The sequence below is a fragment of the Moschus berezovskii genome, chromosome 2, assembly GCF_049115385.1.
Source record: "Moschus berezovskii isolate FMDL1 chromosome 2, NW_MosBer_1.0, whole genome shotgun sequence".
Classification (NCBI taxonomy): Eukaryota; Metazoa; Chordata; class Mammalia; order Artiodactyla; family Moschidae; genus Moschus; species Moschus berezovskii.
The window spans coordinates 9306950-9324623 of record NC_142461.1 but is presented as its reverse complement, the minus strand read 5'-3'; the positions used below and the strand labels follow the sequence as shown (position 1 = coordinate 9324623).

Sequence of the window (17674 nt, the reverse complement as noted above, 5' to 3'; positions counted from 1 at the left end):
TTGTCAGAGAAAACTCTGAGTCAGGGTCAGAGATTAGGCACGAAAAACCCTGTTAGGTAAAACCTTGACTTCCCTAACTGGTGTTAAGTTGCTATTAAATTCTTTAAGAAATTAGCCCCCATTTGAAAAGATATGAAAAAAACTATATGAAACAGCATTGTAAACTGCAAAGGAAATGGCTAGCAAATAGTTTTTAAAAATCCCCAAACTCTGAACATAAAGCAAAATTTGCCTGCCTGCCAAGGCTATACCAGGAGGTGGTAGAGTTAGAAGCAGCTACAATTTTGACCCCTACTTTCCTATTCATCACTAGGTCACATGTAGAATTAATATTTTCTGTCTCTCATTTTCCCTCTGCTATTCCATTGGACCATTAAGTACACTGCATCATCTGTACTTTATTTTGGAGAAGACATACATAATAGAACCTGTAAAAGAAAAGAATGGCTCAGATGACTTTTTATATAGAAAAGAAACCATAGACTCAAATTAAAAGATTGAAAAATTACATTTGCTTAGTGTATTTACAATTCATTTTGAGTCTGAGATGCATCCTCAGCTGAATGAGATAGAAAGAAAAATGAAAAAAAAATCATTTATTTCAGGCAGTCCAAGTTCTTCTAATACAGCAAGCTTTAAAATTTTAGAGACCTTGAAATACTGAAAGAAACTCCTATAATTCAGTCATCTTTTCCTCAGTAACAGCTTCTATTATAGAAAGTTTCATTTAATAGATAAGGCTGAAAAAATATTGCTTCAAATTTTATATGCCGTATTTTATATCTATGAAGTAAAGCATTACGGAACTACTCACAGAGCCACTAAAGTAGCAATGTATAATTTCCAGGGTTTTTTTTGTTGAAACTCACTTTATTTAAAAAAAAAAAAAGACAGTCATGAACAATAAATTACAATCATTTCCCCCTTTTATAAATTCTTCATAAAATATATTTGACAATTTTAAAAGAAAATTTCAAAAGTTGCTTTTGTTTTGAAGTGCTGATGACTTATTTTTTGACCATTTTGTCATGCTGGTGAATTATTTGTAGCTGCTACAATAGTTTGATTGATAAACATTTTACAGTTAAAAACAACAACAAAGAGGAAAAAACAGACCAGCAGAAAGAACTATTCAGTGTGCTATTTATCTGACACTTAACACTTACTTCATCATCATGACAAAGTATCCCTTAGCACCAAAAAACTACAGGAACCCCATCCTTCTAAGTGACAACTAGTGCAAAATAACATTCTAGTAACTAACTGTACAATCCCATTATTTTAACTGGCCACAGCTGCCTATAAGCTTATTTGAAATATTTGGTCTTTTTTCAATTAAGACAAATTTCATAAAACACTATAAACCATGGCAAGAGACTCTATGAGGAACAATTGTTTATTGAGTACCTATTATGGGCAAGGCACTGTGCACAAACTCTTGCTTTCATTTTTCCTCTAAGCAATATCCAGGAATTTCCAGTTATCACTTTATTTCTTACTCCATGCTGGGAAAGCCCATGGCTACATGCCGTTTTTAAACTGTCATTTTATCAACTGATCTTTAGTGCTGAGCACACAGTAGGTACTTAATAAATACCTCCTGACTGAAAGAATGAAGACAAAGAATTTACTATCATTTTTCTTGGTATCATAGGCTATTTAGAATCCAAGGACTTAAGAAAATTTCAGAAGAAACTTCCTGATCACCTCACATGAAAGGTGAGGTGATCACCTCACCGCCAATGAAAGGAATAATTCTACTTCACAGGTAAATTAAAATAGTTTTCTAAATAAATTATAATTGTGAACTATTTTAAATGAGGTGGGACTGAAAGCTATCTACTTAGGAAACCATGACATGTAGCTATTTGAAGAGCAAATGAAGCATTGGCATACCATCACCTAAGTCATCATGAATCTCTGCTGAAGTGCCATGTTACTGATAAGACATTGTAATGCTTTTTTACTTCCAGTAACTCAATCTACTTGGCCAGATCTGTGTTCTACTAATTTGGTGATCCAGAGGGTCAATTATCATAAAGTTCCAGTGTATTTCCACCTCCAATTTTGAAAATAATTCTTATAATTATTAGCTTGGAAGTAATGTTAAAAGTACATCTTTTTTTTTCATTTAAGAGGTTTTAAGTAAAACCTTTCAGTCTAAATTTTAAACTTCACACCAAGTAATGCATAGTTCAGAAATTTTATATACTCCAATTTTTTGTGCTTTTTCACCTTTTATAGTCCCCAAACACATTTTAAATAAGGAAAAAATTATGGTAGGAATATTCCAAAAGTTGTAGAAGTTCAAAAAAACTGAGGAGACTATGTGAACTATCAATGATTTCAATATTCTAATACCTTTAAACTTTTTTTTTTTTACTTTTGACCAAAGATCCTACTGCTTTATAAAGATTAACCTATATACAAATGGTCTTAAAGTATTAACAACCTTAAAGGCTAATGATCTGTTTTAGGAAAACTTTCTTCCTTTAGATTTGAACTATCTGCATTTACAGGAAAAAAAAAAACAACAACTGGAGACAACCATATGGGGTTAAAAATCATACTGACTTCAAGAAGAAGAATGGTCTGTTGGTTCTTCACATAGACCATACCAAGTGATTGTATAAAACTGATAACCTCTCTATTTGAAAGACAAAACTGATGCCACAGTATTTTACCCATTTGTCAAACTGTGAAGGTATCACCTCCCACCTTAAAAAAAGGTGGTCAACACTGAATACAACAATATCACTACCATTACTGTGTCAAATTAGACAAGAGAAAACAGCATTAGTGCCAAAATGAAAGGAATTCCAGTGATTAATCATGAGACCATATCAGAGCAGGCAATGTGAGGGTAGAACTCATTTGGTTTCTTCAGCTGTATGCTGAGGCTAAGACAAAGTCTTGAAAATAAAAAGCTAATATATATCAATTACTATAGTTTATATACAGCAAAGTTTTTAGAAACGAAAGAATCCTGTGTTCAGACTTAGATTGCAGATGCTCGAGTGCAGTCATGTTCCAATGCAGTGGTTTAATTGGTTAATTGAATGCTTGGTTACCTAAAGAAGGTATGACTAAATCATCAATGTCCTTGCTAACCTGTACCACACTTATTGCATGGCTAATTCAACTCCTGTAGCTATAGGGCACTGGAGAGCTCAAACAAACTTCAGCAGCTTTGGATCACTTACTTTCACTTAAGTTTAGCTAGATAATTTTGGACTCTCCAAATGATGTCTTAAAAAAAGCTGTGTAACATTATAAAAATAAAAACTTAGTATGATTTCATTAGAGGGAGGGACAGGGTAGGAAGAGGGAAGGTTCTTTTATTTTTCATCACTGATTTCACCAGCAAATCTCAAAAATCCAAACCTACATCAAATAATTTAAACAGAAGTGGCATTTTTTTTTATATGGAATGCAAAATGCACACATTCACATACTTACATATACATAAATATATACATATATGTTTCCTTTACAAAGCTTCAAAGGTTGCATTACCAGCATGCAAACCTTTTTTTCCATGGAAATTCCTAATACTGACAAGGAATGTCTAAAATACTTAGAGACATATTTCCAGAAAACTGGACTCTTCTTTTCTTGGCTCTTATAGAGAATTTTCCTGCCAAACTTCTACCAATGATCATTTAAAAAAATTTACATCCACATTGGTAATACACTTCTAAAACATATTAATAGAATGGCCAGCTTGGACTTAAGAAAAATGAGGAAAAAAAAAAATCCCACAATATAATCTAAACCCTTAAAAGGTGGAGTTTAGCTTTTTATATTCTTTTTCAGCCACATTATGTTGCATCACTGTTAAAACAGAAGCAGCATATCATCCAAGATATTTGCAAATAATATTATGTGTCACGTTTCCCAGCTGCTATCTTTAAATGCAATTTGTACTAATCTGAGTTCTAGTTCAAAAGCATCTGGACGATCCTGAGGGTTTGCAGCCAGCATTTCCTTAATCAATTGTTTCATTCGCCCATTCATAGACTTTTTCTTCACAGGAATGAGAAGTTCCATTTTGGGATTTTCCAGAAGTGCCTCCCCAACAGGCACAATCTCAGTTCCTTGTTTTACATAACTCCCCAAGAGTTCCTTCTTTGTCTCTGTGTCTATGAAGGTGATCCTTTCCAGCATTGCCCAGATGATAATCCCCAGAGCAAAGATGTCAGCTTTTGCTGTATAATGTCCCTCCCACACTTCAGGAGCCATGTAGAAATCTGTTCCACAAGCTGTAGAAAGGAAACACTTGTTTACGCTGACAGGTTCTTCTGGATTCTGCCCAGATGCTGAACAAACTTTACTTAGACCAAAATCAGCCACTTTCAGTGTAGGTTCCAAGTCACTGGTATCCAACCTGCTTTGAGAAATCAGGATGTTATCAGGCTTCAGATCTCGATGGATGATCTGGTTTTTATGCAAGAAAGCCAGGGCACTGCTCAGCTGAAGCATGAAGCTGGTGTTAGTTTTACGATTGGGTTTCCTGGACAACAGATACTCATTCATATCTCCTCCATCACAAAAATCCATCACAAACCACAAGTAATAGGCGCTTCTGGGATCAAAGGCAATTTCTCCTTTTAGTGAAGTCTCTACAAGCTATAAGAAAGAAAAAAACAGATTATAATCACCTGCATGGTTTATATAATTCAGCTATAAACAGTCACTGGTTAAGTTAGTCTCTAATTTTAATTGGAAATTCCACAAATATTTTATTTGTTTAGTGCTTTCATATGTGCAGACTTTGATACTTCAAACTGTCACTTTGTCCCTAACAAAAATACACCAAATTTCTAAGTCAAGAGGTAAAAATTTAATTAAAAATAGTTATATTTTGAGAAGTGTCCAACTGCCTGTACATTTGCTGCATGTGTCAACGGAGCTGAATTCTAACTGGCTATCGAATAGCTTCCTGAAAAGATCAAAGTTTCAGCACCTAGACCTGGGAGATTGCCAACTGGGGTATAAACATCAATTAGGACATTCTACTCCATAAAACTGCCTGAAATCTTCTTGCTTATTTCACTTACACTATCAACATAATCTGTGAAACTAAGAAAAAATTATGAAGGAACAACCAGTTGTTACAGAAATAAAGTGCTCCTGTAGTCACTGATAAAACTAAAGACTGACATCATTATTGCAAAAACTTCTATAAGCAGAATGCAAATATGGCGGCTATCTCTATCAATAGATGGCTTCTAAAAGTCAATTTATAAAAAATCACATCTGCATTTTGATATAAAAATTCAAAACTGAGCTTTGTATTACTTGATACAAGCTGAAAATCTAGAATAAAGCAGTTTTACTTATATCATTATCTAATTATAACTCTTCTACCACCTGAAATTCAAGAATCTCAACTACTTCACTGAACATGAACTATCATTTTAAATTACAGTGCTTTGAAAGCATTTGTCCTATGGTGCCTTTTTCAGGCTCACAGGCTGAACAGTAACTCATTAGGGAAGGTGAAGAGTTGTTGAGGAGTGAGTGATCTGCTATAAATCTACTAGTATTTCCTTTTGCCTTTTTGGTGAGCAGAGGCAAAGAACACCTCTCCATGCTGTCCCCCCCAAGGCAGCCATGATTGCAATGGTCTGCAGAAGTCTTCTTTGCATACGTTTTCTTTGTTGCATGTGTTTGCCACTGAGACAGAAAATGAAAGAACAGAAGGGTCCAGATCACACAATTATTTACCAGGTGCACTGTTACTAAATATGCTGAGATTAAAGATGAACATCATCACTCTCCCGTCATGTGCTCTTTTCATTCTCAAAAGCAAAATTCCTAAATAGCTTTGAGCAATGCAGAGTTCCAGCATTCAAATAATGGTTTCGAGTAAAGCCAGATAGTAGATATTTTAGGCTTCACAAGCCACATAAAGTCTCTGTTCCATATTCTTCTTCTTTTTTTAAAAAAAACTCTTAAAATGTAAAAACTATTTTTAGTATCCAGGCCAAACAAAAACAGGCTGAGGGCTATAGTTTGAGGGCCCCTGGTTGAGAGCTACAGAAATATACAGCCCAGTCTGCTTACTATCATGTGCGGAGGATGTCAACCATTGGTTGTCTTGTCTAAAGTCCTTTAACAGCTTCGCTGTTCTCTTGGGCCAAAGTCCTTAGTCTTTAACATGGGCAGTGGGACACTGTGCACTCTCACCCTGCTGATTTTTCTAGTCTCACCTAAAACAACTCTCCTTGCACAGTGCAGTCTTATTATCTTCTTTCGGAATGCTTCACGCCTTTTGCTTCTAGATACTTGTATGTACAGTTTTTTCTGCCTGGGAAGTTTTCTCACTCACTCACCTGGCTAATTCCTCTTTACCTTGCAAGTTTCAGTTGAAACAGTTTGTAATTCCTGAACCCCAGGATTATGTCAGGTTGCCTACTACATGCGCTTACACCATCCTGTACTTTTCATTCATGACACTCATGGTAAGTATACATATTGGCCATAAAGTTCCTATGCATAAGATGTGTCCTCTAGTAACTGTTTTACATTTCTTCTAGGTGAGGTTTTTAGCTATCAGGAACTGACTGAATGATTCCAATTGAGAACAAGATAGATATCTAGAAATACATGGAAGAAAAAAAATGTAGAGAATAGTGAAGACCACAAGTAGAAACTCTGTCATCACACTACAGACATGTTTGGTTTTACCATGTATAAATATTGGTTGTCTTTACTAGTGTAAATTTAGAGAAGGCGCTTGCTAATGTGTTGGTGGATGTCTGGTTAACTAAATAAACCTGCAGAAAATATAATTTTATTAGAGTTGCTTACGACTGAGTCCTTCCTATGTGCCAAGTATTGTGTCTGCATCACCTCTTATTTTGACAAGTCCCATGGAAGGTAGAAATTATTATTCCTTACGTTTGAAGATACAGATGCTGGGAAAAGATGGGTTATTTATCCAAGGTCATACAGCTAGCAAAAAATGCCATAAGTCAAACACAGGTCTATCAGGCTTTAAAAAGATGAAACAGATTACTAAACAAAAAGGTACTTTAGATTAAAAAAAAAAAATCACTGAATCAAGGCTTTACAGCTTAAAGCTTTGAAAGATTAGCTACCTAATACCTAGTTATTATAACAGTTGCTCCATCTAGACTCAAGGATACCATCAGCACTAAGCCATAGGTTTAATATCCTTGCATTTATAGTTCAATTATGCATTTTAGTCTCCAAAATTCAATGCAAAGTCCAGCAAGGTTCTAGCCACTTTTATGTGGAATGTGGTAAGAATGTTTCTGATTCTTTTTATCATTGTAACTTACCTAATAAGCACTTTTAGAAGAATACAAAGTAAAACAAATAAAGACTAAATAGTTATGCTTATATTCCCTATCTTAAGAGAGAAAACTTTCGGCACAGCTTGCAGTAAAATTAGGTTCTCAAGGCTGATATTTTTTCACCATACAATGAAACTTGCAGGTTTTTAATTACACAGAATAATGTGGCTGTTTTGTTGTTCCTAGAACAAAAGCTTTTGCTGTTTTAAAACAGACTTTTGTACCCTGATGGTAAATTCTGAATTTAGACACACTCATGGAAAGTTGTTCGTGTTCCAAGAATGATTGGACTTAAGAAATTTTGCTCTGGCCTTTAACTAGCTATGTCTGAAGTATATTTTCTCTTCAAGTATAGACCTACTAGAGATTTTGATCTATGCCAGAAATAAACCTTAAAAAAAAACAAACAAATTTTCTGTTTTCCTACATTAATGCTTTCCCCAAGTCTACAGAAGAGTAATCTGGAGGCAAAAGGGTAATCTGGAGGTTATAGAGCACAAGTTTTAGCTGCCAGATAGTCCTACATTTAGTTCCCAGTTCTGCCACTTGCTATGTGATTCTGGTTCAATTCATTATCTATTCTAAGCCTCAGTTTCTTCATTTGTAATGATCATAATAAGAGTACATTTCTCACAGGACTGTTCTAAGCAGAGTATGGAATGAGTAGGAAACCAAATGTTAAGTTGTTAGTAACATTCAGGTGCTAAGCCACATACTCCACGAAAATTCAATGGAACTGCATGGTTAGGATCTTAAATAACCTTCTAAAACAGCAGAGGATCTAAAACAACCTTCTAAAACATGAACATCAGTTCATGTCAGTGATAAAGAAAAGCCTAATTACCTATGGGTACCGCTACTGGTTGTAGAGTTTTCCCTTTTCTTCTGTCTTCAGTTCCAAAAAAATTGATTTCAAGTTAAGTGAACTAATTAGACTCTAGTCTCAATCACCTCTCTAGTTCTTATGCTGTCCCATTCCTATGCATATTGGCAAGTATCATGGCATAACAGGTGGCTTATGTTATTTTTAGGTATTTGCATCACAGGTTTAAATAAAACCTTGTTTTAGAGGAAACGTCTACTCAGTTCTTGGCAGACCCCTATCTATTCCTAACTATATAAACACCTGCACTTTAAAGCAGAAGTTCATCTGACTCTTTCATTACTCTTACTGCTGACCAATGCTACATTCAATTCATTTCTATTTCCCATTCAACCACACATACCTGTAAATAAAGTGAAGAATTAGAGCCGTGGGACATCTTTTGCACCATCCCATCTTTTTGTAGGATGCATTCCTCCAAGTGAATCACATTTGGATGTTGGCTCTTGATACTGCTTAGTGCCCAGAACTCACGCAGGGCTAGCTCAACATTTTCAGGTGCATGGCATCGAATTTTCTTCACGGCCACCCGTGCAGAGGTCTTTCTGATGACTGCTTCATATACAACACCGTAACTACCTCGGCCTACCTCCCGTATTAGATCGTACTTTGGCTGGCTACTCACCATCTTCAAGGTCAAGGTTTCTGAAAAAATGAACAAAGTGCCCTGTTGAAGTTAAGTATACCCACTGGCTTGAATTTCTTCTTATGAACGATTTAGTAGTTATCATCTGTCTCACTGTCTGCAATGCTTGAACAATATTTGCTATACACTGAGCAAATGTAAATATTTTAATAATAGTAACAGTAATGTGATACTTACCATGTATCAGGAACAGTCCCAAGCACTTTATATATTAAGCTCATTTAATCCTCACAACAATATTATGAGGTAGATAGTGAGCATAATAGCTCATTTTGTAGATGAAGAAACTAAAGCACAGAGTTTAAGCAACTTGCCCAAGGTCAAACAGCTAGTAACTGGTGAACCTGGGATTTGAAACCAGGCCATCTTGCTCTGAAAACCTCTTACATGCACTGCTTCAAAACACCACTGCTAAACATAAACCAAAAAGTTCATATTCTTATTTACTGATCATGAAAAAACAGTCAAAACTCCTGCTTCCCCTGAAAACTGATACGTATAAAAGTTACTAAAAATGGCAAAACTCACAGTTAGAAACACAAATACCTAGCTTAGGTTTAGGTACTGAGACTGTACAGGAAGTAAAAATGAGTAGTTACCAAACTATACACATTCCTATTTTAATTTTAATTCCTTATTTCTTGCAAAATAAAGTTTGTGGAGAAAAATGTTCCTTTACAGATAAACTAAGCTGCTTAGAATATGGTTACTGTTCTTCCTGTTTCAACAATAGCTATTTAGATCTAGGTCACTTTTGCCAATGAAAACTATCCTGCATGTTAAGAGGTTCTCTGAGACAGTTCTTTGGAATTCAACTTGATAAATCATTTAAAGGCAAGGGCAAAGAAAGGCCTTGCGTGGAAACACTCACGTGTTGAATTAAGAGTTTGAAGAGTGCCTCCTCACTCTCCGAAGACTGTCAAGATTCTAATGAGCTTCAGGAACCAATTCTCATTTGTAGAATGCCAGCATGGGCAAGAAAAGTTACCTGAGATTGTACAATTGTTATAGTGTACGGTTTAGGGGAACACAAAGCAACCGACAAATAACAGAGGCTGTCAAGTTGGGACCAGTCATTTTCAGTCGATAGAACAGACTTAATAAAGAAAATGAAAGCTTCTGAGATTGCTTTTAGTCCCACTTCCTCTAACTGGACACCGCTCTTCAAATTCCTACAGTATTTCCGAGCGTCGGATTTCCTGCCACAGAATTCTCTGCCCCAGCTACACAGTCGACATTCGTTCCTGTCCTCCGTGGATCGCCAATTCCTGTCCATCTCAAAGTGGCTCGTGCCTTGAAAGCTGCCCCATACCCCCCTGAATAGGTGGGAAGGAGCGTGTTTGTGAAGTCTTTGAGATCCTGGGTCAAAACACAGCGCGGTGATGCACACCGTGCGAACCTCGGGAACTGCGGACAGCATCCCCCCGGGCCCTCGCGCCTACACCCGGCGCTCGGACACTGGCCGGCCCGGCTGTACACCTGCCGGCGCCCGGGAAGGGCCAGTCCTGGTCAGAGGTGTAGCCCGACGCGGCGGCTCAGGGCCCCGCTCATTGGCCAAGTTTCAGGCCCTCCCCCTCTTCGGCGGCTTCCAGAGAAAACCCGGAGGGGATCCTCTCAGGGCCCTTCACCCGGAGGAGCCAGTCCTGCAGCTGCCCCGACTGCTCCGGGTCGGCGGCTGAGGCCCGGGGCCTAGGGAGGAGGCCGCGGCTGGGGCCGGTGGCCTGAGGGGTGCGGGCCGGAGGCCTGAGGCGCGCGGGGCCTTCCCCGGGACGACTCCGCTGACAGCTCAGTGACAGGCCGCCTGGGGCGGGAGGCACGTGCAGGGCCCTCGGCTCTGCAGCAGGGCCTCTCTGCCGAGCCGAGGGGCCAGATTTACCTCAGGGTAGCCACGGCCGCTTCTCTCTCTCACGGGCTCTGCAGGCCGCCATTATCGGGGAGCTCGCGCCTCCGCCGCCGCGGCCTCCAGTCAGAGGCCGGCGCGCGCCCCCGTGGTGCGCGCGGACACACCCCCTTACGCTTCGCGGCCCCGCCCCCCTCCGGCTTGCCGTAGCGCGACCCCGGACGCCGAGCGCTGGTGCGGCGGCGCGCGCGCCTGGCGCTCCGCGGGCCTCCCGACTCCTTCGGCTCTCAGGAGTCGGGAGGAGTCGCGGAAGGGGGTTGCGCGCTCTGGAACGCGCCACTCGTGCCCCCTCCCCGCTGGGGTGCCCGGGAGCGGCGAGGCCACTCCACGCCCGGGGTTCGGCCGCCCTCCAGCCCGCGGCCCCGGGAGTGGCTCCTCAGCCTCAGGTCCGGGCTGAGGGAAGTGCGCGCGCCTGGCGCGCCTCCCCTCCCCCGCTCCGCCCCCATTTCTGACTTTACCGAGCTGCGGGAAGGTGTGCGGGGTCGCTGGGGCGGAAGGCCTGGGGCATCTTCTTACGCGCCGGGCTGGGCTGCGGCGGGACGCGGGCCTCTTCCGGGGCCCCGCGGGAAAGCACGGCCCGAGCTGGGAGGCCTGGCGTCTGCCTCTCCGGCAGGGAGGCTGCACCTTTTGTCAGAGTCACTGAGCCATATTTGCGCGCTGTGCAGTTGCCGAGGCGGCGGCAGCGCGGGGCTGGGTGCGATCATCTGGGAAGACGCGGTCCCCTGCCCCGCCGGCGCGGTGGTATCTCCCTTAAAGAACCCGGCGCCTCATTGTTCCGGAGCTCTGCAGCCGGGAGACGGGGGCGACTTGCCCCCGGCGTGGTGGAAGGGGCCGCGGCCTCCGCGCACGCCCTGCCTGGCGGCGGCACCCGCGAACAACACGTGGAGAGTCGGGACACCCCCGGTCCTTGCGCAGCTAGCGGCAGAAGTCTGGGTCGGGCTGGACCGAGATGAACAGCGGGGACGGCAGTGCTAGGGGCCCTACGATCAACCTGAGTCACTGGGGCCCCGGACTGCCGTTGGCCAGATCCAGGCCCGCGTTCACCAGACAGCCAACTCTGGACTGTCAGTTGCTGAAAGACCCGGACCGATCGGTCATTCAGTTAGTTTCACGGTTCAGTAAGAAACCGCCAGAATCGTCCATTCCTTCTTCACGGATTTAATCCGCACCTGCTGCTGCTGCTAAGTCACTTCAGTCGTGTCCGACTCTGTGTGACCCCATAGACGGAAGCCCACCAGGCTCCCCCGTCCCTTGGATTCTCCAGGCAAGAACACTGGAGTGGGTTGTCATTTCCTTCTCCAATGTGTGAAAGTGAAGTCGCTCAGTCGTGTCCGACCCTTAGCGACCCCACGGACTGCAGCCTACTGTTTGTCAATAAAGTGGTTGTTCCTCCTCCCAGTGCTGTATAAGGCATGATGCGCGAAGAATCACTGTTAACTGCTCTCAAGGGTCAACCAATTACCCATTTTATTTTCTGTCCTCCATTTATGGGCCTCCCAAATGTCTGGGATTGGGTTAAATCTTTAAATGATCTCTCCTAATCCTAAAGAAACTCCACAAGGGCAGGGCTTATTACTAACCCTGTTTTTACAGGTAAGGACGCAGACCTTTGCATTCTTTGATGGAAAGGTGGTGGTTTTTGTTTTTTTTTTTTTTTTGGAGGGGGCACTTGCCTTGAATACCCATTCCCCTGGTGTAAATTCTCCTACTTATCTCGACCGGAAAACAAAAAAATAAAAAAACCCCGGAACCTTGCTCTGTAATCTGTTCGATTTTTGCCCTGAATGTCATTTACCAGTCTTCGGTTGTCTACTAGGACTACTGATATATTCTAAGGTTTGGTTTCTGCCCTTGAGAGGGAAAGTTGAGGGCTCTGTGTAGATAGCTGACTACCTGTGTGTGTAATTGATCAGAATCAGGAGTGGCATCTCTGGCCAAGAAAACTTTACTTTTTATCTCAGTCACTAAATACAAGAATCCCTCCTCTCAAGGTGGTTGCAGAACTTGAAATCCACTCCCATAATTCAAAAGTTACGAAACTGACTCTAAAGCCTGTGAGGTGGACGTTTTAGTAATTTGGGGTGTCCTCTTTAGGAAAAAGATTACAGAATGGGCCTGTAAATACAGTGCTGGGGCCTTGGAAAATATCTCTGTAAGTGACAGATTCTGAAGCTTAAGCTTCAGAGTGAAGATTACATTACGTGCTGTGCTAAGTCGCTTCAGTTGTGTCTGACTCTGTGCGACACTATGGACTGTAGCCCTGCAGGCTCCTCTGTCCATGGGATTCTCCAGGCAAGAATACTGGAGTGAATTGCCTTGCCCTCCTCCAGGGGATCATCCTGCATTGGCAGGTGGGTTCTTCACCCCTTGCGCCACCTGGGAAGCACCGAAGATTACCTTATGTCACTATATTTGCCCATAAGCCTTCTACCAGACTCAGAGTTTCTGGGACAGGAACCTTGTCTATGATTTATCTATCCACTGTGATTTATTTAGCCTCTGATATTGCACCAAAATACTCCTGTGGATAGATAGCATTGTCATACACTGCTTGTGGGAAGGCAAAATGATGTAACTCTAATTAAGGACATTTGGCAATCTATAGCCACATTACGTATGTATTTACTCTTTCACCCAGTAAGCCTATGTCAAGGCTAAACTTAAGGAGTCTATCCTAGTGATATATTGGCAAAATACAAAAAGTTCTATGCACAAGCCTATTCATTATGGCATTTAAAAAATAAACTATGGCATTATTTTCAATGGCAAAAGATTGGAAACTGCTCATGTGCCAATTAACTAGCTGAGTAAATTACCATACAAACACAGGATGAAGTGCTGTGCAGCTGTAAAAAGATATGTGGATGAGTTCTTATAAATAAATAGAAACTAATATGTAGTAAGGGCTTCCCTGGTGGCTCAGAGGTTAAAGCGTCTGCCTCCAATGAGGGAGACCCGGGTTCGATCCCTGGGTCGGGAAGATCCCCTGGAGAAGGAAACGGTAACCCACTCCAGTATTCTTGCCTGGAGAATCCCATGGATGGAGAAGCCTGGTAGGCTACAGTCCAGGGGGTCGCATAGAGTCGGACACGACTGAGCGACGAAACGGAACGGAATATGTAGTAATGTCCATTTTTATAAGGGGAATAAACAAGGTGCATGATAGAGTTTGTGGAAGTGCTATCTTCTGTGTAAGTAGTAGGATGATATACATTAACTGCTTATATTGAAAGTTAAAACAACAGGAGAATAAACTCAGTCTTCTAACAATTACCTGCAGTGTGGGATGGAGTGGGTAGGGATGGGAATGAGACTTCTGTGAATGTACCTTATACAGTTGGAAACTATGTTAGAAATGTAAGTGTTGCATATTTATAAAAAACAAAGTTCAGTAGAAAGAATAAAACAGTCCATAAAAATTAAAAAACAAATGGAAACAAATGAAGTGATATAACTACAAGAGAAAATACTTTCAAGTGGCTTATAAGTATTTAGATTATACCTCCCTAATAGGATACAATCTAAGGACAAAGTAGAACTGCATAGGAATATTAAATATAAAATTGCATTTGTTAGTCTTATTGTTAGCAATGATGTTAATGTTTCTATTTTGAAGCTATGATAGGTGCATTTTTCAATAAAGTAATTATGTCAGTGGCATTAGGAATCAAGATTTTCAACAAATGAGAAGAAGAATTACAAGTATTAAAGAAGACTAGGTAATTTTAGATCTGGGTTAGTCAACAGAATGAATGAAATATATATGTTTTTCCCCTTAAAAATGTATTCTCTAGCCCTTTCTGCTGAAAAGACCAAGAAGCAATGAACAATTCAGTAGTAATGAACACCCTTAGTGCACAGATTTGGTGTCTAAATACCATTTTCCAGTTTAAAAAATAATTAAAAATTAAACAAATTCAAGGTTCTTTTGATAAATGTCTGATTCTAAACCTGGAGCAGGAAAGATGATGTTGGGTCATCTTGTGCTTAAAGGACAGGAAGCTATCAAAGACTATTCCTCTTCCTCCTAAGTCACTTCAGTCGTGTCCGACTCTGTGTGACCCCATAGACGGAAGCCCACCAGGCTCTCCCGTCCCTGGGATTCTCCAGGCAAGAAAACTGGAGTGGCTTGCCATTTCCTTCTCCAATGTGTGAAAGTGAAAAGTGAAAGTGAAGTCGCTCAGTCGTGTCCGACCCTTAGTGACCCCACGGACTGCAGCCTACCAGGCTCCTCCATCCATGGGATTTTCTAGGCAAGAGTACTGGAGTGGCTTGTCATTGCCTTCTCCGAAATCAAAGTGTAAGAATGACTGAGATACCAGTACAAAGGGGACCCACTGGCCAAAGATGGAATAATTTGAGCATTAAAAGAAAAATAATGACTTCAATAGAGTGCAACACAAAATATATAAAAATCTATTAATGATAATGTAAGGAAAACATCTATTTCTGCTTTATTGACTATGCCAAAGCCTTTGACTGTGTGGATCACAATCAACTGTGAAAAATTCTGAAAGAGATGGGCGTACCAGACCACCTGACCTGCCTCTTGAGAAACCTGTATGCAAGTCAGGAAGCAACAGTTAGAACTGGACATGGAACAACAGACTGGTTCCAAATAGGAAAAGGAGTACGTCAAGGTTGTATATTGTCACCCTGCTTATTTAACTTATATGCAGAGTCCATCATGAGGAACGCTGGGCTGGATGAAGCACAAGCTGGAATCAAGATTGCCGGGAGAAATACCAATAACCTCAGATATGCAGATGACACCACCCTTATGGCAGAAAGTGAAGAGGAACTAAAGAGCCTCTTGAAGGTGAAAGAGGAGAGTGAAAAAGTTGGCTTAAAGCTCAACATTCAGAAAACTAAGATCATGACATCTGGTCCCATCACTTCATGGGAAATAAATGAGAAAACAGTGTCAGACTTTATTTTTTGGGGCTCCAAAATCACTGCAGATGGTGATTGCAGCCATAAAATTAAAAGACGCTTATTCCTTGGAAGGGAAGTTATGACCAACCTAGATAGCATATTAAAAAGCAGAGACATTACTTTGTCAACAAAGGTCCGTCTAGTCAAGGCTATGGTTTTTCCAGTGGTCATGTATGGATGTGAGAATTGGACTGTGAAGAAAGCTGATCACCGAAGAATTGATGCTTTTGAACTGTGGTGTTGGAGAAGCCTCTTGAGAGTCCCTTGGATGGCAAGGAGATCCAACCAGTTCGTCCTAAAGAACATCAGTCCTGGTTGTTCATTGGAAGGACTGATGCTAAAGCTGAAACTCCAATACTTTGGCCACCTCATGCGAAGAGTTGACTCACTGGAAAAGACTCTGATGCTAGGAGGGATTGAGGGCAGGAGGAGAAGGGGATGACAGAGGATGAGATGGCTGGATGGCATCACTGACTCGATGGACATGAGTTTGAGTGAACTCCGGGAGTTGGTGATGGACAGGGAGCCCTGGCATGCTGCGATTCATGGGGTCGCAAAGGGTTGGACACGACTGAACGACTAAACTGAACTGAAGAAAAACATTTGTTATCAATGGAGTTGATTCCCTATGGGAATAAACTAATTACTCTGACCATTAACGGATAAAGGAAAATAAAAAATTTTCTGTTCTTTTCTTGATGAGTTATATTGCAGGTAACCAAATAATAGATAAGAAAAAGTTATTTTAATAGAAGAATTCCAATGAACAAATGCAGAAGAAATGATAGGATTAGAAAAATACAGTTTTGCAAAACCTAATGAAATAATGGGCCTAGGAAGCAATCATGAAATGATGCTGAAACAACTGGATGAAAGATTATTGAGAAAATTTGTAATTGAGTGAGACTTTAGGCTAACACTGCCTGAATCCACTGACCAACCTTACAATCATTAAGAGGGGCACACAGTGCTTTCCATAGAATCCTCTTGTCTGAAGAAAAAAAAAAAAAGGAAGCCTAAGCAAACCAAGATCTAGTTACCAGTTTATCAGAAATATGGGACTTAGACAAACACCACAGTCAGCCAAACTCAAAATGTGGAACATTCTAAAAGGCTTTTATTACCACAGACACTATGTCATTCATTATTACACCTAACAAAAAAAAAAACCCTAGCGGGGTTCGATCCTTGGGTCGGAAAGATTCCCTGGAGAAGGAAATTGAAACCCACTCCAGTGTTCTTGCCTAGAGAATCCCATGGACAGAGAGCCTGGTACTCTACAGTCGACAGGGTTGCAAAGAGTCGGACACGACTGAGCTATTTCACTTTCTTTCTATTCATACAAAACAAGTGACCTGATTTCTGCAATGAATTTATTGCATGAAAATTAAAAAGGAAGGTAGAATGGTAAATCATAAAACTCAAGACACTTAACAAATGCAAAAACCTTATTTAGATCCTCATTATTAGTTCAAGTGTATTATTAATAACTGTCAAAAGACATCTTTGGAACAATCAGGGAAATTTGAATATAAACTAATAGATCAAGGAATTATTTGTTCTTTTTTGTTAGGTGTGATAATGACACAGTGTCTGTGGTAATAAAAGCCTTTTTCTTTTTTTTAAATATTTTATTTTTTTTATTTTTTAATTTATTTTATTGGAGGCAAATTACCTTACATTAATATATTGGTTGGTTTTGCCATACAATGACACGAATCCGCCCAGGGTGTACATGTGTTCCCTTTCTTGAACCCCCCTCCCACCTCCCTCTTCCCCATATCCTCCCTCCAGGTCATCCCCGTGCACCAGCCTGTATCATGCGTTGAACCTGTACTGGTCACATATGATAATATACATGCTACAATGCTGTTCTCCCCAATCATCCCACCTTCACCCTCTCCCACAGAGTCCCAAAGACTATTCTATATACCTATGTCTCTTTTGCAGTCTCGTATACAGGGTTAAGGTTACCATATTTCTAA

At 40.7% G+C, this 17674-nt stretch overlaps 1 protein-coding gene across 3 annotated transcripts; it reads right to left on the bottom strand.

Moving 5' to 3' along the window:
• Nucleotides 1-590: 590 nt before the first annotated feature.
• Nucleotides 591-11346, bottom strand: PDIK1L (PDLIM1 interacting kinase 1 like). Of its 3 annotated transcripts, none has more exons than XM_055398175.2 (3): nt 11213-11346; nt 8552-8853; nt 591-4629 (listed from the first exon to the last, which is right to left on the bottom strand). In XM_055398175.2, exons 2-3 carry the CDS (start codon nt 8834-8836, stop codon nt 3889-3891), a joined length of 1026 nt encoding a protein of 341 aa, XP_055254150.2. In that variant the 5' UTR covers nt 8837-8853; nt 11213-11346; the 3' UTR covers nt 591-3888. The 3 variants fall into 3 exon arrangements, with proteins under 3 accessions (XP_055254150.2, XP_088699806.1, XP_088699809.1); XM_088843680.1 differs by lacking the exon at nt 11213-11346 and adding an exon at nt 10731-10872; XM_088843683.1 differs by lacking the exon at nt 11213-11346 and adding an exon at nt 9726-9847.
• Between the last annotated feature and the right edge of the window lie 6328 nt (nt 11347-17674).